Below are 23,703 nucleotides of genomic sequence, written 5' to 3'. Positions count from 1 at the left end.
CAGGTGAAGGACATGAGTAGTGAATGATGATTTACTCTGGGAAGGTCTTATAGTGTCCTGTAAGGTTACAATAGTGAGTTTTTCTACTACTTCAGATATTGTTTTATTGCTCTTCAAAGTTCTCCACTCGCCCCCCCTGCCCCCACCGTGAGTTCCTTCTTGATCACGTGGCCTCCCTCTTAGCAAAGTATCTTCACTAGCCTGTCCTTATGACAAACATTTTCTTGCTTCTCCTTATAGTTTTAATACCTATGTCTGTTGCTCTAAGTAACATATATATATATTTGTTTTAATTTCATCCATTATTAAGTTTGACAAGGTACTTCCCAGATGGCGCTAGAGGTAAAGAACCCGCCTGCCAATGCATGAGACATAAGAGACGCAGGTTTGATCCCTGGATCTGGAAGGTCCCCTGGAAGAGGGTACGGCCACCCACTCCAGTATTCTTGCCTGGAGAATTCCACGGACAGAGGAGCCCGGTGGGCTACAGTCCTTAGCAAGGCACAGTCAGACAGGACTGAAGGAACTTAGCATGCATGCATACAAGCTTGACAAAAATGGATTCAGGCTGTCTATTCTGTTAGGAATTTCTACTTTTGTTTAATGTAATGTATGTGAGATTTACTCATGTTGGTGCCAGTAACTGTATTTTGTTCATTTTACTGCTGTGTATTATTCCATTATATAAGTATTCTATAGTTTGTTTATTTTATCTACTCTTTATGGATATTTGCATTATTTCTAGCTTTTTACTGTTGTGAGCTTCCTTATAAAAATATGCTCAAATATTTATTCATGTATGAATTTCTCTAGAGCTACTGCCTTTAAACTTTTTTGTGTATTCAGTAAAATAATTTTTTGAATCTCTGTGTTCCCTTGAGAATTTTAAACTGAACTTAAAATTTTTTTCATGTGAATGTTTGCAAAGAATGCAATTTCTAACACATTAGAGATATTAACATTTAAAAATAAATTGCTACTTTTCTTAAAAAATAATATAAATCACATAGAAGTTAGCTACCAGCAGTAAGCTGTTAAAAAATACATGAACAAGGTCTTTTATAATAGAAATTTTACACTTGTTCCTTTTTCTCTTTGTTCATTTACATCCTCCACAGACTTGTATCTTATTATAATGGATTTTTCTGCTGGAAGATCTCCATCAACCTTGTGTATATTTCTGCCACAAAATATATGTGAAAATTGAAAAAATTGTGTGAATGTAAAACTTTAAGTGTAAAACATCTCTTCTGTATTTAAGTAGTATTAGTACACAGTTGATCAAAACAACACAAACATACCACAACGTTTGTAAAATAATAAGTGAAGAAGTAAACTTTTTAATTTTAAAGATGGCATCTCATCTCTCAGACTCAATGAGACTTTCCCCCATTTATTTCATAAACACATTCATGACTATTATTCTCTGGTAGAATGAGACAATGTTCAGATCAATTCAACTCCTATTTTTTGTTTTAATCAGTACAGGCACTGAAAAACCTTGTTCACATAAATAAAATAATAAGGAATAAAAGCAAATTTTAATGGCAATACCACGCAATTCTCTGAACTCTTTTTAAGAAACGTGCCAAAAACCCCACATACTGATGTATCATTAATTTTTAATTGTGTATTAATGGATATATCTGCCTTTGGTTTTTGTTGAAAATAAAATAGTGTAAACTGCTTGACTTGCAAAAGGAGTTATGAGTCAGTCATTTGGGACATTAGATTTTGCAACATCTGGGAAGTATATCAAAAAAGCTTTACCAAGACCTATCAAAAGACAGTATTATCTCTCTTACTTTTGAGGTTGAAACGTATCCATTTAACTGGATATATCATTTTGAAAGAATTGAAATATTATAAGCTTTGATAAATCTTTATCAATGTGCATATTTTTTATCTTACAATTTCATTGAAATATAATTAACATACAGTGCTATGTAAGTTTTAGGTGTAGAGCATAATGATTTGACTTATATACATCATGAAATGATTATTACAGTGAGTTTAGTGAATATCCATTATCTCACACAAATACAAAATTAAAGAAATAGAAAAAATATTTTTTCCTCTTAGGATTTACTCTCTAAACAACTTTCATGTATAATATACAGCCGTGTTAATTATATTTACCATGTTGTACCAGACATCCCCAGTACTTCTTTATCTTATAACTGGAAGTTTGTGCCTTTTAATGGCCTTCGTCCAATTTCACCTTCCTCACCCCATGTATCTGGTAACCATAAATCTGATCTCTTTTTCCATGAGTTTTTTGGTTTGTTTTTGAAGTATAATTGACCTACTACACTTCGTTAGTTCCTGTTGTACAACATAGTGATTTAATATTTTGATACATTTCAAAGTGATCACCATGATAAGTCTAGTTATTACTTACTATTACTTATCAGGTTACAAAGATAGTACATAATTATTGACTATTTCCCCCACATTGTACATTTTCTACCTATGACTCATTTATTTTGCACCTGGAAGTTTGTAACTCATAATTTCTCTCACCTATTTATTTTCATCCTCTCACCCTCATCCCCTCTGGCAACCACCTGTTTGCTTTCTGTATCTATAACTCTGTTTCTATTTTGTTATGTTTGTTCATTTGTTTTGTTTTTAAAGATTCAACATACAAGTGAAATAATAAAGTGTTTGTCTTTCTCTGTTTAACTTATTTCACTTTGCAAATATCCTCTAGGTCCATGTGTGTTGTTGCAAATGGCAAGATTTCATTCTTTTTATGGCTGAGTAATATTCCATCTTATATCTATCTATCTATCTACCTCTAAGTGCCTATCAATGGATGCATGGATAAAGATTACTTCCATATATCTTAGCTATTGTAAATAAGACTGCAGTGTACATAGGAGTGTACATATCTTTTCTAATTAGTGTTTTTGTTTTCTTCAGATATATACTTAGGAGTGAAATTGTTGGATAAAATACCAGTTAAGAGTTAAATGTGTAGCAAAAGAAATTTGTTTTAGAAGAGTTGATCTTTAACCCTCTTCTCCTCATGCCACCCCCACCCTGGGCAAGAATGAGATATCAGAGGCTTTTGTAGCTAGCAAAGAGCAAATAATGTCTTCTGTATGTTAAAAGCAAGCTTTTCTGTCCTCTATGGTAGGAGGGCATGTATCCACCACATTCAGTGCAACAGTTAGTATTATTTGAAAAGTTAAAATTACAGTATTAATATGGATGAATAGTTTGTAAGTTAAGTGTGGCTTTCACTGTAAATGTGAAATGTGGGTGTTAATCTGCATTATGGCTGAGCAAATAAAGAATCCGTCTGCAATGCAGGAGACACAGGAGATGCAGGTTTGATCCCTGGGTCAGAAAGATCCCCTGGGGGAGGAAATGGCAACCCACTCCAGTATTCTTGCTTGGAAAATTCTACGGCTGGAGGAGCCTGACTGGCTATGGTCCATGGGGTTGCAAAGGGTGGGACACGACTGAAATGACTTAGCACACTTCTGCAAGCTAAGCAAATGAACCAAGAGTTACCTGTATCTCTATGTCCCGTTTAGTGTTGCTTTCCCAGAGTTAATCTGAACCCAAATGGGCTGGTAATGCCCCCTTCACCCTAAGAATGTCTCCAGAGAGGTGCTTCAGCCCTGGGGCCCCCAGCAGGGCCTTTGCCAGGAAGCAGAGGAAGCGGGAGGCCGCCAGGGGATCCGCTTAAATACTTGTCACTTTGCCTAGATCATACTGTGGGTGGGGACAGATGTGTCCCTGGCTTCCATGGAAATACAAGTCCACCCAGATGAAGAAACCTACCAAACTTTGCTTCCCCCTGAATTTTCCCGCCAATGCAGGAGCTTCAGGAGGCATGGGTTCGATCTCAGATAGTTTTCATATGTGAGTAGTAAAAAAACCTACACAGAAGATTATCGAACTCCAACTTTCATGGTAATTTGCATGAGTACGCACCTTGCTTCCCAGGTGGTGCTAGTGGTAAAGAGCCTGCCTGACAATGCAGGAGACATAAGAGACATGGGTTTGATCCCTGGGTGGGGAAGACCTCTGGAGGAGGGCACGGCAACCCAGTTCAGTAGTCTCGCCTGGAGAATCCCATGGACAGAGGAGCCTGATGGGCTACAGTCCACAGAGTCGCAAAGACTCGGTTATGACTGAGACAATTTAGCATGCATACAAGTCAAAACACGACTAACTTGAGGGCAGGGCATTTGACAGAGAAACAAGAGGCCCAGATCCCCAGAAGATTTCAAGCAAGACGCCTGCTTGAGTTCAGCCTTCGCTGCCGTCTGGAGTTACATATAAGAACTATCTATGCAGAAGAGGTAAATGGTGGATGAGCAGAGATGCCTGTTAGTCCACTTCAGGCCAGTGAAAGGTGGCAAATACTTGGTTTGGGGTGCAGCTATGCCCCAGATGTTCATTGGCTCCCCTGGGTCTCCAGACTAACTCAGGTAGAGAACTTGTTTTGCACAAAAGCCTTATAGAGATGTGGTGGGGAGAAGGAAATGGCATGTTATTAAAAAGAAAACAAAACCAAAGTAAAAAAACCCTCTTCCTTGGGTGTATCTGCCTCTGAGGTCATTTGAGTCATTCTCCAAGGATGGCTTGGTGAGGAAACCCATGCGTTGTTCTTTGCCTACCCTGGGGGACTGGTCCTTCTCTGTCTCTGGCAGATAGGATCGGTGGCCAGGTTTTTTTCATCATCCACTGATCTTGTGTTTTTGTGATGAGACTAGAAGCCAAAGAAAAAGGCTGCCTGGAGAGGAAGGAAGATTGCAGCAAGATTGTCTGAGAACTTGCAGAACTTTGCAGCATCTAGCAGGTGACAGGGTTTGTTCTTCTCTCTGTCTCTCTCTCTTTCCCCCTCCCTCCCTCTCAACGTGGTTCTCCCAGTAACAGTCTGGGTCAGCCTGCACACTTGATCTTTCAAAGCCTCAGTTTCATTATTTCAAAATTATTAGGGTCAGGAATTATGTAGCCTAAAGCCCCAAATTTACTGCAAGAGAAAATATTACTGGTACTATACTTTTCAGAAATGATTGTATCAATCCATTGGACTAGTGTAATAGTGGCAAGAATGCTGGAGTGGGTTGCCATTTCCTCCTCTAGGGGATCTTCCCAACCCAGGGATCCAACTCTCATCTCCTGTATTTCTTATGTTGCAGGCAGAGTCTTTACCTGCTGAGCCATAGGGGAAGTCCATACTTTTCAGAACCTAAAATATGGAGCATAATGAGCTCAGACAGTAGCCCTCTGGTGATACTAGCTTGCTTATTTCTTGTGCTTCTGCAAAAGCATTTTCACATATGCACCTAGTGGCTGCTTCATGCATGTCTGTGTTAGTTGCTCAGTCAAGTCTGACTTTTTGTGACCCCATGGAGTGTAGCCCACCAGGCTCCTCTGTCCATGGGATTCTCCAGGCAAGGATACTGGAGTGGGTGGTGATTCCCTTCTCCAAGGGATCTTCCCCACCCAGGGATCGAACCTTGGTCTCCTGCACTGGAGTCAGATTCTTTACTGTCTGAGCCACCAGGACCTATCGAATTTTCTGCACATTGCTGGGAGGAGGGTCTGACCTGCTCCCTGAAGTCACAGGATGTCCTTTGAAAAACGGGCAGAAAAATTGCCTTGTGATTTTAATCTGACTTGATGTCTGTTGCTTCTCTCTCTCTTTTTTGTTTTGGATATAAATTTTTTTTTATTGGAGTATAGTTGATTTACAATATTGTGTTAGTTTCTGCTATACAGCAAAATGAATCAGTTATACATATCACATATCCACCTTTTTAGATTCTTTTCCCATATAGTTCATTACAGAGTATTGAGTTGAGTTCCCTGTGCTATACACATTAGGTCCTCATTTGTTATCTATTTATATGTATATATGTATAGTATATAATATATATATTAGTGTATATATGTCAATCCAATCTCCTAATTTGTTCCTCCCCCCCACCACCCCACCCCAGTTTTCCCACTGGTAACCATATAGATTCAGATTTTTAAAGGTGAAATCCCTTATCTTTAGAATGTTGGTGGCTAATTTTTATTTATTTACTTTTTAACTTTTTTACTTTGTATTGGGGTATAGCCAATGAACAAACAATGTTGTGACAGTTTCAAGTGAACAGTGTAGGGACCCGGTCATACAATCACGTGTATTCATTCTCCCCCAAACTCCCCTCCCATCCAGGCCGCCACAGGACATAGAACAGAGTTCCATGGACTCTACTATAGATCCTTGTTGGTCATCCATTTAAAACCTAGCAGTGGGTACGTGTCCATCACAAACTCCCCAACTATCTGTTGCTTGTTTCTGTTGCATACACTGCTTAGCTGGACGGAAAATTTCTATTTTCAAGAGGGGAGAAATTTTTAGGAACAGGATTCAAGATGATCTGCTCAGGTAAAGCATGTACTTTATTTCTGAGAAAGAAATACAATTTACTGTTTTAAAAATGATTTATCTCCCTCATTAGCCAGAATGGGGTCATGAGGGCATTATTCCTGGAGGATTATCCTGCTTGGCTCCCTGTGATGGGAACAGTGTCTCACCATGCTACCTTGTCTATGATTCTGAATCAGGGTGTCACACTCTCCAACACTCTCCTATGGGGCCAGTAGGGGGAGATTCTGAATGCTTTTGGCAAAGAGTAAGATAATCTGCCCAGGTTTTGGTCCATTTCAGGCCAGTTTCTGTATTTTCCTGAAACTGAATCAGTTTCACAATTTTCGCAAGGCTGCCTCTATCTTTGCCATCCTCATGTTCCCCTTTCAGCTCTGCCCAGTGGAGATGTGGTGGCAAGTGGGGTTATCCAAGCATGGTAGAAAGAATCACCTTCTTTCCCAGTCTCTGCAAGGAACTGTTCTCTAAACTGGTCCAGCTGTCTTCCAAGTGTAGGAAGAGAAGTGTTTAGTAGCGCTTAAATGAATGAATGAAGAGATGATGGCTTTAAAGCGAGGGAGCTGGGTTGTTGGCAGGAGGAAGCGTGGTGATGGTGATGTTGGGAGGGGACTGATGGGCACAGGGGTCTTCCGGGAACAGAGCAGGGGAGAGAGTGCAGCTGGGACGTGGTGGCAGCCTTCTCATCAGAGGTGTGGCCATTTGCACTAAGCTAGAGAGAAGAAATAAATCTTCAAAAAATAGTTGAGAAAGATGGTTCTTGAGAAGGCCCCCCTGCCACGTTTTAAAAAAAAATTCTCTTTCTGCTCAGGCTAGGCTCAAAGAGAGCAGCAATTTAAGCTTCTCATTCTTGGAAGAGATGGCTGGCTACCAGTCGCTTGGTCATACATATCGTGTGAGTAGCTCTGCTTGACCTGTTCCCAAGGGACTTGGGGGCAGCCCGAGGGGACCAGTCTCTTCCAACATGCAGGGCAGGTGGCATGCTCTGGTCCTGCCTGCATTCTAAATTGGCCAGGAGACATGGCGAAGGAGTTGCCATCTCTCTTTGATATCCCTTCAACACCAGTCCTGGGTGCAGGCTGCTTCATGCCATTGCTGTATTACCTACCCCCTGAAGCCTCAGTTTCCTCATATTTAAAAGATGTGGACAGCATCTTTTGATTTCTCTATGAGTCCAGGTGTATCATCTCCAGCCTCCCCCACCTCCTCCAGTTCCCCTTTCTGCAGCTCTTTCAGCATCACCTTCTCTGCCCCTCATCACTCTAGTCACTTACCTGGCACCTGTGTGGTACCTTCAGATGCTCGGGAGCCCCTCCTCAGTGGTCCTCTCTGGAGACCACCATTCAAGATGACCCAAGGGCAGTATGTGAGAAAATAGAACACCTTGGTTTCAAGATCATCAGCACAGAAAACAAGCTGATACTTAAAATAAAACCCGGTTCTCCCATTTGCCACCCCTTTGCAATATGTTTAAAAATCCTCCTTGAAAAGATCCAGCCAAAGATAAGAATTATTTTCAGGTTTGTTCCTTTTCTGAGTTTCAACAGAGGGACTTAGCTGAATTGATGTATCAGTTTTCTCTAGAAAAACAGAACCAATAGGATATATGTATAAAGAAATTTAATTGAAGGAATTGGCTCACATGGATGGTAGGTCTGAAATTTGTAGGGCAGACTGGCAGGCTGGAAACTCAGGCAGGAGGTGACAATGAAGTCTTGAGGCAGAATTGTCTTTTGGCTTGAAAAATACAATACCATTAGAATGAATTACAAAATATTATCAGGAAACTGACAGAAGCTGAATGCTGACTTTCATTGCAGTCAATTTCACAGATGGAGAGGTTAGATAATACTCTATATGGTGTGATCCCATGGGTGGTGGAGGAAATTCACTTATTCCAAAACTTTTTTTTTTGGTTCATCTGTCCTAGATGCTGAAATTCCACAATTAGAGATTCATTCTTTAGCATTAACTCCTTGAGCTTTAGAAAATACTCTAAAAGTTTGCACACAGCAAGGTTCTGATGTAGTTTTGGAAAGGGTTGTGAAGAACTTTCCCAGTAATGAAGCTTGAGTAGTCATCCTTGGGTGGGGCCTCAGTGGACCCCCTCACTGAGCACAAGAAGTAGGAGGTGGGGAGAAAGAGAAAGATCAAGAAAAAGGCATATGGGGGACAGCGAAAGAAGGAGAGTGGGCGCAAGAGAGATGGCCCTGAGGTAGTTACTGGTCTAGGACTGTTTGAGCTGAGAACATAGAAGTGTAGATCTTTGGTAACAACAGCTGATCTGAACCTAACAAATCAGGTGTTCCTCTGTTTACTGGATGTCTGGTCCACCCTCCTGCCAACCTGGACTCATGACCATCTCCTACTTCTGCCACGACCAACTCATCTCAGTTTGCCTGGGACTCTCCCAGTTTCAACGCTAATGCTCCTTTGATCAGGGGACCCTCTCTGTCCAGGGCAAACTGGGATGATTGGTGACCCTCTACACCATCATCACCATAGAAGAACTTAGGGAAGAGCTTCTTTTGTGAACTTACCAAAGGGAGGAACTTTGCCAGGCAATCTTGGGTTTGGAACTCAGGACAGGACTGAGACCCTCAAGGCAGAGAGCCAGGATGCCAGGAAATGACCAGCTTCCATGTTTGGTTTTCTGGGTGGACAGCACGTTTTTCACTGCATCTTGTCAGTAACTAAATACCGGTGGTGGGAAACCACGTGTCGGTGCTTTCGTGTTGGGACTGTCTTATATACTCCTCACTAGGAGCCTCGATCTAGTGCCAAGAGTGGCTGAGGGTCAGAAGACTTCGGTTTTAGTCTCAGTACATCCTTTAAATTATGTTAACCTTCAGTAGTTGTTTTTTGCCCCCTTCAGTCTCCTGTCTATAAAATGTGGTCTTCTGTGCTGGATGTCACATCCAACTCCAGTCTGAACAATCCTTGTCTGTTCTCTCCCTAGAACAAAATGGAAGGGTTTCAGCAGGGTGGAAGAGAGAGCTGCACCACAGGTAAGGTCTGGAGGAGCCCTTCACGACACTGGGGGGCCATGAGCACAGCACTGGGGCAGCCAACTTCCCACCTGCAGTGAAAGGTACAAGACTAGAGTCACCTGAAGACAAAGAAAATGCATTTCCCCAGGAAACAGAACTTACTAGGCTACTTGCTGTCATACTCTCCTTACTGAGGATACGTTTTTTTCATAGAAAACTCTGCCATGTGATAAAACGGAGACCATGCAGGGATGGGAGGAGTTGAAAGTATGGGACAAATATTTAATCCAGTGGTTATAGGAAGCTCGGAGCATCAAAAAGACTTCTGGGTGGGAACTGAATAGGGAGAATGTTCTGGAAAGGTTGGAGAAGTCCAGCATCCTGGAAAGATCAATCCTAAAGACTTTGGCCATCCTGGGTGATTTATTCTACCAGCCCTGTGTGAACTCCCTTTTTCTCTATATAAGAATATTTACTCTGAGCCCAGGCCTGTGGTGAGAATAAAGGGTGTGATAGCCAAATTGATCCAGGTGTGCTAGTCCTTTGAGATCTTTTCCTTTTTTTCTTTTGTTCTCTTCCTCCTCAAGAGGCATGTATTACTCTTTTTGTCAGTTAAAACTGCTAAAACAAATAGCAGAGACTGGGTGGTAATCAAGAAATATTTATTTCTGACTGTTCTGGAGCCTGGGAGGTCCAAGATCAAGGTGTGGGGGATTTGGTGTCTGCGGAGAAGCCACCTTCTGGTTGCTGTGTCCACATCTGATGGACAGAGAGTAGTCTCTTTCTTTTCTTTGTTGTTCAGTCACTAAGTGGTGTCCGACTCTTTGCGACCCCAAGGACTGCAGCATGCCTGTCCTGGACAGCCTTCCCTGTTCTTCACCATCTCCCAGGGTTTGCTCAAACTCACATTCATTGAGTCAGTGATGCCATTCAACCATCTCATCCTGTCGCCCCCTTCTCCTCCTGCCCTCAGTGTTTCCCAGCCTTTTCCAATGAGTTGGATCTTTCCCAAAGAGTTGGCTCTTTGCATCAGGTGGCCAAAATACTGGAGCTTCAGCTTCAGCATCAGTCCTTCTAATGAATATAGTCCTTGTTTCTTTAGAAGGACACTAATTCCATCATGGAGTTCCATCCTCATGCCCTCATCTAGACCTCATCACCTCCCAAAAACCTGACCACCAGTGACCATCACGTTGAGGATCAGTGTTTCACATATGAATTTTTTTTGGGGGGGGACACATTCAGTCCACAAGGATTGCACATTAACTTTTCATGTGCTGTGACAGGTGAAGGAGGAGAGAGCTTAAATCCAGGATCATCTTCGTTGAGGATCATCCTGGTAGGGAAAACAGGCAGTGGGAGAAGTGCCACCGGGAACAGCATCCTCTGCCAGCCCGTGTTTGAGTCCAAGCTGGCGTCCCAGTCGGTGACCAGGAAGTGTCAGAGGGCAACAGGCACGTGGAATGGGAGGAGCATCCTGGTGGTGGACACGCCCCCCATCTTTGAGGCCGAGGCCAAGGCCCAGGATCAAGAGGTGTATGAGAATATCGGAGCCTGTTACCTGCTGTCGGTGCCAGGGCCCCACGTGCTGCTGCTAGTGACCCAGCTGGGGCGCTTCACTGAACAGGATGTGGTGGCCGTGACCAGGGTGAAGGAGGTCTTTGGGGCGGGAGCCGAGAGATACATGGTCGTCCTCTTCACCCACAAGGAGGACTTGGCGGGTGCATCCTTGGATGAGTACGTGGCAAACACAGACAACCTCAGGCTAAGGAGCCTGGTCCAGAAGTGTGGGCGGAGGTACTGCGCCTTCAACAACCGGGCCTCCGGGGACGAGCAGAGAGAGCAGCTGGCCCAGCTGATGGCCGTGATCGAGGGGCTGCAGCGGGAGCACCAGGGCGCCTTCCTCACCAACGAGCTCTTCTTTGATGCACAGAGGCTCCAGCGAGGTGGGGGTGGCGCCCATGGAGAAGGTCAGAGGTGCTACCTGGCCAAGGTGCAGTTGCAGGTTGCAAAGCAAAAGCAAGGCCTGAAAGAGGCCAAGAGAAACTGGGCCTTCAAGACAGTCTTCCGACTCAAAGCCTGGATCGCTGTGAATTATGAGCTTTGTGTTTGTATTGTTTGGTGCAGTTTACTTTTTCTTCTTATTCTACTGATCATCCTGTACCAGCTTTAATTCTGAGTGACATCTGTGTGGCAGAGTCATTTCTCAAATATCACCCCATGGATTCATTGTTTAATTCAGAAATAAAGTATCCTGGTCTGCTGAGGACATGGTTTGCCATCTCTGCAGCTCCCCTGACCCTCCTTCCTTGTAGATTTCTGGCTTGGTTCATGCCTCCACAGCTTCCTTGGTGAAGCCACATCCTTCAGAGCAAGACAACGGCTGAGTTTCAGGGGTCCCTGGCTGGTGTATGTACTGTCACATTTTCTTTGCAGTGACCAGCTCAGTCAAGGGCCTGAGATCAAAGTCGGGCCAATGGGAAGTGAGTAAAAGTCTGCAGAGGTGGGGCCAGAAAGTATCTCCTTGCCCAGCAGAGACCCCCATAGAGAGACAGCCTCTTCTTCCTCGGGACACTATGGCATCTGAGTGCAAGGCATGGAAAGACAGCAGCCATGTGAGGTTGAAGGCAAAATGTTAGGGTTCACAAGGGGCTCATAGCATGTAGTTAAAATATGGCCCATTGTGGTGCCCTGACAAACAAAAGATGAAGTCACAGTGGCCACATTGGCCTGGTGGGCATCCTGTTTTTCCTGAAGGCAATATCCTGTTTCTCCCTGCTGGTGCTAGTTTCTTAAGACTATGTGACCCTGCAACTTTGAGACCCCTTCAACTATGTGACCACAAGACCCCACCTGCAGGCTAAAGATAAATTAAGGCCCCTTCCCTTCAGGGCACAATTACCCATCAATAAGGTATAAGAAGGGTTGGCTGTAAAGGGAGGGCACTGGTTTTTCTCTAAAGCCAGTTTCTTTCTTTCTTTCTTCCTATAATGAATCTTTTTCTGCCTGAATGCCTGGCTTACTCTCTTTTTCTCCATGGCCACCTTACCCAACACTTCAAAGCTGAGCAGAGTAATGGAATCAACCCTAGACCCTAAATCAACCAGCCCTGAAGCCCACCCCATCTCCGATTTCTGATTCTGTCAGCCAATAAATTCCCTTATTACTTAAGCCATTGTAGTTGGGGGTCTTTTTTACCTGCACTTGAAAACATTTGAACTAATAAAGAGTTCTTCGTATCTCTTTAAAAGAAATCCTGAAATTTATCAGAACACCCGTGTTTTCATGCTTCCTGCGAAAAAAGTGAATAGAGAATAAATAAATGAATTTCTCTTTTATCAGGTGACAGGGAGGACCTCTGCCTATATCTAAAGCTCCCACTTCAAGAAATGGAAATTCACTGCATCCCAAGAATGTGAAAAAACCATGGGATGAATTATCCTGAAAATGACAAAAGGGGGGCAGAGGAAATGGGATGCCCCCAGGTGGTTTTTTCTGTGCTTCCTTCACCTTTTGAGGGAGATTCAGTGCTCATATTTGAACACTTTCCAAGAGGTTACGTTGGGGAACATCCATGTGTGAGTCAAGGTGGAGCACGGCCCTGTCTCCTCTTCTACTGCAAAATATTCCTGGGTTCACCCTCCAGCTTTACTCCCCTAGAAAGTCACCAAAGGAGGAATGCCATCTGGATCACTGAGAAACGCTGCTCTTGGGGCGAGAGATGCTTTCTCATTGCCGGGAGGCCTGGGAACCGATCATCTGCATCCCTGGAGGTAGGCCACCCTCCTGCAGCCCTACTCCCAAATACTTTCTTAAGTGAGTTTCCCTGGTCCAGTGCCTTAGACCACCCACCCCAGAGGGCTTCTAGGTCGACTCCACCAGATCTGAAGTCTCCGCCTTCCTCTGCTCAGCCCAGTCTCCTCTCAGGGCCCGGGCAGTGGGGGGGGCCAGGGCCCCTGGGAGGCCGACAGAAAGCTGGCTCCCTTCTGACCTTGATGTCAGTGCCACTCTGTGTCAATTCACCCCCTCGGTGTCCCCATTCCTGTCGTGTCCTCTCCATCCCCACACTTCCCGTTCCGGCTCAGGCCCCGATGGATGGCTGAGATGGAATTCTTTTCTTCTGGGTGTGAAGCCATGTTCCTAGGCTCACACTTATTTAGCCCAACTGCCACACTGCTGCAGCGTGATCTTCCTGAAATTCCTAACCTGCTTAAAAACCTCAGGGAGAAAGCCTTTGAACCTGCCTAGGGCCCCGCCCAGCCTGGTCCCTCCCTGCCTCCTCCAGTGATTCTCAATCTCCTGCCTGACCCAGCATTACTGGTTGGGACACAGACTTAGATTACTGTGATATTGAATGGCTTGCCTACTCCCTCTGCCTGAAGTCAGTCCTGGAGGGAGGGGGTACGAAGGGACGGGCAGCTATCCCATAGAAGGAGAAGTTGGGAAGGGGTCACCCAGACCCTTCCTCATCTGATTTCCTCTTTCCACTGACCTGGTGACCACCACTCAGACTTCATCCCAGTGTCTGCCCACTACTCTTTTTCTACCACTGAAATGTGCAATGTCACCCTTTCCCCAAATTTCTACATGTATCACCACGATTGTGCTGATCTTAGGGTTCAAGATGTTCCACTACATCCCAGCTCAACCCATGATAGAAAATCTCTTCTAAGACGGGAGTGGGCAAACCACAGCCTGCAGAGCAAATCCAGGTTGAGGCCAGTTCTGTATAACCTGTGAGCTGAGGAAGGCTTTTACATTTTTTTAAAGCGTGAATAAATCAAAAGAAGCAGAATGTTTCATCGCCACATATGAAAAGTTCATGCAATTCAAATTTCTAAACTTGTAGGGAATGCAGCCTTGCAGGTCACTTCCTTTTGTCCAGGGTGGCTTTTGTGCTCAAGAGGACGGTTGGGTGTTGAAGGAGACCAGATGGCCGGCTAAGTCTGAATTCCTACACTCACCATCTGGCTCTTGTCCAGCTCTGCTCTAAGGATTTCTGGTTCTTTAATTTCCCAGGGGCTGGCTATGCGGAGATCTTCCTCCCCACCCATCTCCAGGGCCTTCTTCCTTTCTCCCCCAGCCTCTTCACACCCCAGAGACATCCCAGAACACCCTAGTCTTTCTCTCTTGTGGAGTGTATAATTATTTTTTTTTTTACAACCTACAAGGAAATCAGAGTATGTTTCATATAAAATAAGCAATTTCAACTGTAAAAAGTAGGTCCCTGGTGAGACGCTCACTCACACAGCATGTCAATTCACTTACTTTCCTTTACGCAAACTCCTCGATATTTCTTGATGTTATGGATTTAGTTTATTATTTGCCTTCACCATTTTTAACACAACAGAATGAGATTTTTTTTCCCCTTTGCATTTTATTTACCTAAAAAAGCAACTGAAGAAAAGGGATGGTATGTCTGATGCAAGGAAGTGAAATTATTTAAAAAGCAAATAAAGTTCCTGACCAATATAGATACATATCAGTTCAGTTCAGTCACTCAGTCGTGTCTGACTCTTTGTGATCCCATGAACCACAGCACGCCAGGCCTCCCTGTCCATCACCAACTCCCGGAGTTTACTCAAACTCATGTCCATTGAGTCGGTGATGTACTGACTCTGAAAAAAATGGAAGCTGACGGCAGATATCATCTGAAAATGCTCAACCTTGATGGGTACTAGACAAAATAATTACAATGGCAAGAAAAATAAAAAGGCATAGGACAAGAAGAACAAATATTTTGGCATGAGAAGCGATCCAGGCTTTGAGTCGGAGGAGCGCCTTGAAGGCACAGTTTCTCTCAGCCTCTTTCAGGCCTTCCTTTTGCTTTGCAACCTGCAGCCGTACCTTGTCCAGGTAGTGCCTGTAACCTTCTCCACTGGCGCCACCCCCCATCTGCTGGAGCATCTGTGCATCAAAGAAGAGCTCGTTGGTGAGGAAGGCACCCTGGTGCTCCCGCTCCAGCCCCTCGATCACGGCCATCAGCTGGGCCAGCTGCTCTCTCTGCTCGTCCCCGGAGGCCCGGTTGTTGAAGGCGCAGTACCTCCGCCCACACTCCCGGACCAGGCTCCTCAGCCTGAGGTTGTCTGTGTTTGCCACGTACTCATCCAAGGATGCACCCGCCAAGTCCTCCTTGTGGGTGAAGAGGACGACCATGTATCTCTCGGCTCCCGCCCCAAAGACCTCCTTCACCCTGGTCACAGCCACCGCGTCCTGCTTGGTGAAGCGCCCCAGCTGGGTCACCAGCAGCAGCACGTGGGGCCCTGGCATTGACAGCAGATAGCAGGATCCAATGTTCTGGTACACCTCTTGACCCTGGGCCTCAGCCTCAAAGATGGGGGGCGTGTCCACCACCAGGATGCTCCTCCCATTCCACATGCCTGTTGCCCTCTGACACTTCCTGGTCACCGACTGGGCCCCCAGCTTGGACTCAAACACGGGCTGGCAGAGGATGCTGTTCCCGGTGGCACTTCTCCCACTGCCTGTTTTCCCTACCAGGATGATCCTCAAGGAGGAGGAGGGTTCAAAGCCCTGATGTTCTATCCCGCCTGTAAAAAAAAAAAGAATTTTCTTGTTTTACCATGGTAGTGATTTTTTTTTCTTTAATTTTAAATTTTTATTTACTCTTGGAGCAGATAACGAGTTGGCTTAAAACTCAACATTCAAAAAACTAAGATCATGGCACCAGTCCCACCACTTTATGGCAAACCGATGGGGAAACAATGGAAACAATGAGAGACTTTATTTTCTTGGGCTCCAAAATCACTGCAGATGCTGACTTCAGCCAGGAAATTAAAAGATGTTTGCTCCTTGGAAGAAAAGCTATGACAAACCTAGAGAGTGTATTAAAAAGCAGAGACATGACTATGCCAACAAAGGTCTGTTTAGTCAAAACTATGGTTTTTCCAGTGGTGCTGTGTAGATGTGAGAGTTGGACCATAAAGAAGGTTGAGCACCGAAGAATTGATGCTTTCAAACTGTGGTGTTGGAGAAGACTGTTGAGAGTCCCTTGGACTGCAAGGAGATCCAACCAGTCCATCCTAGAGGAGATCAGTCCTGGGTGTTCAGTGGAAGGACTGATGCTGAAGCTGAAACTTCAGTACTTTGGCCACCCGATGCGAAGAAGAGCTGACTCAGTAGAAAAGACCCTGATGTTGGGAAAGACTGAAGGCAGGAGGAGAAGAGGACAACAAAGGATGAGATGGTTGGGTGGCATCACGGACTCAGTGGATGTGAGTTTGAGTAAACTCCAGGAGATGGTGAAGGACAGGGAAGCTTGGTGTGCTGCAGTCCATGGGGTTTCAGAGGAGGTCATGACTGAGCGACTGAACAACAAGATGACGAGCATTGTTGTTTCAGTTTCAGCAAAGTGATTCAGTCATACCTATATGTGTATCTATTCTTTTTCAAATTCTGTTCCTATTTAGATTATTTAGAATATTGAGCAGAGTTCTCTGTACCATACAATAGGTCTTTGTTGGTAAAGTTAGTGATTCTTAAGATTTTTCTGTCCCTGACCTTTCATGGTATCTCATGAAAGCTATGGACCTCTCTCTGCCAAACAGTGATATGAAAATTATACAAATGTTTGCATACAACTTTAGGTGGCTCTTGACTGGTAGGAAGCCTACATTGGGAGCCCAAGCTTGGACCCATAGCCAAGAGCTATGGAGGATGCTCCACTGCTACACTATGGAGGATGCTCCAAGGACTTCTTCAGGACCAATGAAAACACAGGTTTTTGGAAAGAAAAGTGGTCCTTTTCTTTTCCCCTGATGGTACTTAGGCCAGTTTCATGCTAATCTCAGGTGAAATTACAAGGAGGTGAGAATAAATCATAAATGAGAAAATATTATCAACTGCTTTTCACCCACCAGTTCCCAGGCACACAGACTGCTCATAACAATCATCTGAACCCTGGGGGTAAAGGAAGTCTCAGATGTTAGAGTCCCAGTGACCTCCCACGGAGGACCAGCTGAATGTCCCTGGGTTTCTGCTGTTAGGGTAGGGATTTGAATATTGGAAAGTGAGCCTACAGAAGGCTTGTGGTTGATGTCAGGGACAGATCTGACAAATGACCCTGGATGGGTGGCTGAAGAAGAGATAAGAACATTAGCAATATATATTTTCAAAAGATCATTGATGTGGCTGATAGAATTACAGGAAATTATAACATAAGTGGTGTTGGTGAGGGTCTCTCTGTACCAAGAGCTAAGTCTTCTAGGGATGAAGAGAGTGAGAATGCAAGCATTTCTGGAGTTCTTATAAACCCAAATGAATTAAGTTCATTCTAGGCTCCCAAAATCTGTTATTTTACTCCTTTTACTCTGTGCTGGTTCTGCCTTTCCTTAAGTATTCTGGATTTTTTTTTTTCAAACATGATTACTAAATCTCTGTGGGGGAACTTTGGGCTTCCCAGGTGGCACTAGTGGTAAAGAAGCAGCCTGCCAATACAGAAGATGCAAGAGACCCGGGTTTGATTCCTGGGTCAGGAAGATCCCCTGGGGGAACTCACTCCAGTATTCTTGCCTGGAAAATCCCATGGACAGAGGGGCTTGGTGAACTACAGTCCCAGAGGGTGGCCAAGAGTTGGACACAATTGAAGTGACTTAGCATGCACACATGGGGAAACTGCCCTCTTTTCAGCTGAGCACAGGTAGGGAAAAACAATTTCACAATTTGGTTCCAAATTCCCTGATTTCTGACTTGAAGTTTTGTTGCCACATTTCCCATACATCACCGCGCAGGGCAGAGCTTCACACTTGGGTGTGTGGGCTGTGCTGATGGTAGGGAAGATAAACAACAAGATGAAAGTGAAAGTCACTCAGTTGTGTCCGACTCTTTGCGACCCCATGGAGTATACTGGGGTTCCCCTTGTGGCTCAGCTGGTAAAGAATCTGCCTGCATTGCAGGAGACCTGGGTTTGATCCCTGGGTTGGGAAGATCCCCTGGAGAAGGGAAAGGACTCTACAGTCCATGGAATTCCCCAGGCCAGAATAATGGAGTGGCTAGCTATGCCATTCTCCAGTGGATCTTCCCAACCCAGGGATTGAACCAACCTCTTCCTCATTGCAGGCAGATTCTTTACCAGCTGAGCCACCAGGGAAGCTCAAAGAACACGATAGCTACCTTTTTCTTCTGCAGTTTAAAATAATTGGGTTTCTCTTCTGTCTCAATATTTGAAGACAGTGATTTTCCCCTGGTGCCTAGAGAGCTTGAGAATTTGGAGAGTTTCTTACCTTCAGCCATGGTTCCGTATCTGCTCCTCTGAAGCCCTTCCATTCGCTTCTGGAATAAAAAGAAGAAAGGAATAAAGGCAAGTGTCCTTATAGGAGTTGGTAAGGCCTGAGAACACCTCCAATTCAGACAGCCAAAAACAATTATCCTTTCATGAGGCATTTCCATTGCTAACTTTCTAACTTCTATTTTGCTTTCAAATATTCATATATAACTTTAAGCAAGCCAGGTGATGCTAGATTATGTTAACACAGTGAACTCATGCTTGTTTCTCATTCTACAGGAAAGCAAGAAATGTTTGAGTACACATCAGCTGATTATCTCCTTTCAAGCAGAAAAGGCATGAAATAAAGAAAGCCTTCTTCTAGGAATGAGAAGCCGGACTTTTTATTATTTTATTATTATTATTATTAGAATCAAGGTAGGCAAACTTGCTAGACTAGAGAATAAAAGTTGCCTTACTGTAAATGAATAGTGGTTTGTTTGAAGTACCGGGCATTTCCAGTCCCAGAAACTATACGTATCAGATGGACATCCCAGTGGCAAAGGGGAAAGTACAATGTAGTTCCCAGTGGGAGTGTGGAATTGGGGTCCAGGGCTCCTTTGAGGATGGATACGAGAGGGAGAAGGGGAAGAAGGCTGACATGGTCACCATCCTCCTCCTGCTGAGCAGCTGGAGGAAGAGAAACTGGTGCCCTGACTGAGGGACAGCAGCAACATTTGGGACAAATTCAGCATAAAGTCATTGCCTGCTCAGTTTTAAATCAAATGTCTTTAAATCAATAGCCACTTAAAAAAAAATCCTAGTTGATGTCACCAGAAATTGGCAAAACTATAGAGATAAAGGTTTCATTCAGTTGAGGCATGCTATTGTGTCATTCTTCTTGGTGCTAGAAAAGATAAGTGTGCATTAGAAAAGGCAAGCATGCAATATGCAACTATAATTAAGATGAACTCTGAGCCTGTATTTTATTTAGTCAATCTTAAAGATTATGCTGTCATGAAACAAACATTTTAAGGAGAGAAATACACAGAAAAATGAAATGAATGCCCACCATTTGCAGTGAACAAATCTCAGTATTTTGGCATTGTTATTGCTGCTATTCTGTTGGACTGAAAACATTAAAAGAGCATTACACATATAGCTCCATTTCTTTATTTTTTGACTCCTCCACTTCCCAGTCTCATTCTCACTCTTCCTTTCCGAGGTAATCAGTATTCTGAGATATTTATGTTTCTTTCTCAATTGTGTATTTACACTTGTACATACACATCAGTCTATAGTTAAGATACAGTACTTTTTGGTATTTTAATCTTTTATGCAAGTGACATTATTTATGTAACATTTATCCACTTCTTTCTTAACAAACATTTGGTGTTCCAAATACATCCTTGCTACTACCAAGAGTGCTGCAGAAGAGTCCTGCACACATCTTGTGCACGTGAGAATCCCTGGGATGGACAGCTTCCACCTGACTAGATGTTGCCAAGTTTGACTCCAGGAGACTTTTGCTCTCAGGCTGGCAGTAGTCACATGTGAGCATCCCTCAAATCTTCACTTATACTTGGTAATACTAGATTTTTAATTTTTTGGTTACCCTTTTGGGCATACATTAGAATGTCTTATGTTTTAATTGGCTTAAACTTGCATTTTATTGATTGACATTGAATTCAGAATGGGTTTCATAACTGATTTGCTTATTTAGGTTTATTCTGGTATTATTACCTTTTTTACATTTTTCTATTCATTCAGTCGAGATGCTTAGAAATGGCCCCCATTAGGGAAACCATCCCTTGTCACACTGTTAGAATATATTAGGATAACTTCCTACCTTTCCTTTTCCTCCAACACCCCTTTCCCTTCCTTCACCCCCAGAAGAGCATTTTCTTCACCACCTTTCCCCACATTCTGTCCTTGCCTCTGGTAAATTATACTCAAGATTTTGCTAAAACTGAACAAATTCTCTGACATCGTATCTACCTCAGATGAGATTTACTATATATTGGAATCAGTATATCAATGTGGTAAAAATGACGAAGATAGTGGTGACAATGTTGATGAACTTTACCATCATAAAGTTCTCTGTGCATTTATTTTAAATTTTAAAGTTTCTTTTATGCCCATTATTTTAATTGTTCTTCAAAATTCCCTATGATGTGACCAAGATAGGTATTAAATTTTCCATTAAAGTATTGGGAAACTGAACCTTAACTGATCTGCCCATGATCACACAACTGCCATGAGGCTAAGAGCAAAAAATGACACATTTTGCCTGCATATTCTCTTAGATTTATCAGGGCAGAAAAGCGGTTATAAAGTCAACCAGCCTCTTGGAACATCACATACCATGTTGCCATCCCTGGTCAAGACAAAACTGAACCCAACAGGATGGAAGCTTACCCTAAAACCAACAAAGAGAAGTGTATTGCAAAATTTTGGGTGCATTTTTAAAAAAAAATTCAAACATAAAATTGCAGGGGGGAGAAGTTGCTCAGAATGGAAGGATTTCAGTTTTAAACGATCTGGTGTTTTTCTGTGGCTTGATGATCTGTGTGACCCAAATGGAGCTCTGTGGCTGCCACAAAACGCCATCAAATTTCTGGTTGGTGAGCAGAGGTGCAGCACCGTCCTCCTGAACCATCTTCTGAGTGAATCAGGTCGCCTGGGAGACACATCCCACTGAAGAATGGTGTTTTTTTTTTTTTTTTTTTTGGGTGGATATTAATACATACCAAAGTGTCCAGAGACTAGTCAGAAAGGATACTGATGGAGATGCCAAAATGACAGGATATTAGAAGGACTGAATCAAGCCTAGGAAGACATCCAGAAGCATTGTAAACCTGAAGCAATGTGACATGTGTCCATCGCAGAACAGAGAAAAGTGGGGGAATGAAGAATGGAGGCAGATTTTTTTCCCCACAAAGAAAATCTTAATCCTCCCCAAACGGGATCAGGAATCATGATAGAGACAATGTGCAAGCAGAGATTATAAGGGTATTTGACAGGAACAGCAGGAGGATCTAACTTAGGGAGGAGGCTGAAGCAAATGAACATTATATACCTTCTGATCTTTAAATTGGGCGAATCTGACATTATCTTGACAATACATTATTTTATCAAACCATGAGAAAGCGGGCTCTTTCATGTATGCTGTTTTAGGAAAGGTAAAAACATTTTTCATTTTCCTTATTCATGAGTCTCTCCTTCCCGGTGTGCCCTGGTCCCACTGTTTGCCAGCATCGCTGGTTTCACAGTTTAGCATCATAATTTCATAACACGGCGCTCACAGGGGGTTGACAGCAGACAAAGGGATGTTTCTTTTACACGCTGGGGTCTCTCTGAAATAGAATCAAGTTCTACATCGTGTCGCAAGAAACGTGTGGTGTCTCTGGGAGAGAATGGGGTGGATTTCAGAAGATCAAGGTCTTGAAACAATGTCCACTGAGAGGTTTTGTTGGGAACATGTGACTCAGTGAGGGCACTCGTCCTGAGGAGCCCTAGGAATGGATTCCTGCGCCCTGACATCTCTGGGAGGTGGTGCTTGTCAGGGGTGGGCTGGGGGTGGTATTGGAGAAGTGAAGAAGCTAAAACTTAAGATGTTCGCTCTACCTACTTAGGGCAGCTTGTGAATTTCAGTTTTTCTCATCTGTCAAATGGAAGAGACTATTAGTGAAGCTCTATGAAACCCCGTGAAGCTTATGAAAATCAAAGGAGCTAAGAAGTAGGACACGACACGGAAAAGATCGCAGCCCTGTGGAAAGCGATGGGCTGTGAACGCGGAGTGAGCGGTTCCCAAACCCGCTTCAGTCGCGCTGGGAACCCGCTGTTGTCCATAACGCTCTCCATCGGCGCCGGGTTTCACAGACGGGGGAGCCCAGAGGCATGGAACCGGTGTGAGGTCGCACCAGAAGTCAGTAGCCCTGACTCAACTGCTGGCTCCAGACGCCCTCCCCAGCCCCCGCTCCCCTCCTGCTTTGCTCCTCGCCGCCCCCCCCACCCCCGCCTCCCCAGAACCCCGGGACCCCCCGCCAGGGTCCCCTTACCAGGCGCGGCGCTGCGGGCTGGGTGCGGGCGGGTCGGCGGGAGCGCGCGGCCGAAGGTTGCAGGGCACGACTGCAGGATAAGAAGGAAAGTGGGGCTGACGGAGGGCGCCCCCTGTCCCCTCCGGGCGGGGAGAAACTGCTGCCGCCGAAACTGAGAGCACTGGGTTCAGAGTGTGCGCCACTCCCCGCCCCCCAGCCTCCACCCCCCAGCCCCCAATGCACTCAGGGATGCTTCCTGTTGGAGACCGCGAGCGCCTCGCCCCTCTCATTTCCTCTTTAAGACATGAGAGAAGAAAAGAAGTGATGTTTGGGTTGTGAGAGAGCAAAATATGGACTCCCCTAACTCTCCGTCCCTCACCCCCTCGTTGCTAAAGCCCACTGGCTGCCTTCATGGGAGTGTTGGGTTTTGGCGGAGAACTTCTTTACCCTCTGTGCAAAGCTGGAGCAAGGTGCAGAACAGGATGGAATGGAACCTTCTTCCTTTCCAGAAACTTCTCAGAACTGGGAGTCAGAGAGCCACTGTCCTTGTCTTTTGCTTTTGGGGTTGGACTGTCTGTTCTTAGGGAGTGTGTGTGTGTGTGTGTGTGTGATTTTTGAGGAGCGGTAGGCAGTTCTTTTTGACTGTGTGGATCACAACAAACTCTGGAAAATTCTTCAAGAGATGAGAATACCAGACCATCGTATTTGTCTCCTGAAAACTGATGTTTTTGAATTGTGGTGCTGGTATGTGGGTCAAGAAGCAACAGTTAAAACTGGCCATGAAACAACTGACTGGTTCAAAATTGGGAAAGGAGTACATCAAGGCTGTATATTGTCACCCCGCTTATTTTACTTATACGCAGAATGTGCTGTGCTTCTCTTCCAGGCGATCTTCCCAATCCAGGGACTGAGCCCAGCTCTCCCTCATTGCAGGTGGATTCTTTACCGTCTGAGCCACCAGGGAAGCCCAAGGATACTGGCGTGGGTAACCTATCTCTTCTCTAGGGGAACTTCCTCAGCCAGGAATTGAACTGGTGTCTCCTGCGTTGCCAT

The 23,703-nt window shown here is 44.4% G+C and overlaps 2 protein-coding genes across 5 annotated transcripts; one reads left to right on the top strand and one right to left on the bottom strand.

Annotated features, from left to right (window-relative positions):
- Window positions 1-4,571: 4,571 nt before the first annotated feature.
- On the top strand, window positions 4,572-11,671 carry LOC122438868 (GTPase IMAP family member 5-like). 4 transcript variants are annotated; one of them, XM_043464134.1, is made up of 5 exons: window positions 4,572-4,819; window positions 6,191-6,270; window positions 7,212-7,295; window positions 9,360-9,408; window positions 10,677-11,671. In XM_043464134.1, the coding sequence occupies exons 3-5, from the start codon at window positions 7,260-7,262 to the stop codon at window positions 11,561-11,563; spliced, it is 972 nt and encodes a 323-aa protein (XP_043320069.1). In that variant the 5' UTR covers window positions 4,572-4,819; window positions 6,191-6,270; window positions 7,212-7,259; the 3' UTR covers window positions 11,564-11,671. The 4 variants fall into 4 exon arrangements, with proteins under 4 accessions (XP_043320069.1, XP_043320068.1, XP_043320071.1 ...); XM_043464133.1 differs by lacking the exon at window positions 6,191-6,270; XM_043464136.1 differs by lacking the exon at window positions 7,212-7,295 and having other exon boundaries at window positions 4,573-4,819.
- Window positions 11,672-15,200: 3,529 nt separating this feature from the next.
- Window positions 15,201-22,866, bottom strand: LOC122437923 (GTPase IMAP family member 5-like). Its single transcript, XM_043462395.1, has 4 exons — window positions 22,672-22,866; window positions 18,630-18,678; window positions 15,434-15,938; window positions 15,201-15,297 (listed from the first exon to the last, which is right to left on the bottom strand). The coding sequence occupies exons 2-4, from the start codon at window positions 18,670-18,672 to the stop codon at window positions 15,201-15,203; spliced, it is 645 nt and encodes a 214-aa protein (XP_043318330.1). The 5' UTR covers window positions 18,673-18,678; window positions 22,672-22,866.
- Window positions 22,867-23,703: the final 837 nt, after the last annotated feature.

The sequence above is a fragment of the Cervus canadensis genome, chromosome 3 (genome assembly GCF_019320065.1).
Source record: "Cervus canadensis isolate Bull #8, Minnesota chromosome 3, ASM1932006v1, whole genome shotgun sequence".
NCBI lineage: Eukaryota > Metazoa > Chordata > Mammalia > Artiodactyla > Cervidae > Cervus > Cervus canadensis.
The sequence above is the reverse complement of the archived record's forward strand: the minus strand, read 5'-3'. Positions and strand labels throughout refer to the sequence as shown.

Coding starts and splice junctions, on each gene's coding strand:
- LOC122437923 (XM_043462395.1), bottom strand. CDS start 18,672: ATGGAAGGGCTTCAGAGGAGCAGATACGGAACCATGGCTGAAG. Junction 15,939..18,629: donor ATACGGAACCATGGCTGAAG/GTAAGAAACTCT, acceptor TTTTTTTTACAG/GCGGGATAGAACATCAGGGC. Junction 15,298..15,433: donor GTCCGGGAGTGTGGGCGGAG/GTACTGCGCCTT, acceptor TTTGATGCACAG/ATGCTCCAGCAGATGGGGGG.
- LOC122438868 (XM_043464133.1), top strand. CDS start 7,260: ATGGCTGGCTACCAGTCGCTTGGTCATACATATCGT. Junction 7,296..9,359: donor CGCTTGGTCATACATATCGT/GTGAGTAGCTCT, acceptor TTCTCTCCCTAG/AACAAAATGGAAGGGTTTCA. Junction 9,409..10,676: donor AAGAGAGAGCTGCACCACAG/GTAAGGTCTGGA, acceptor GTGCTGTGACAG/GTGAAGGAGGAGAGAGCTTA.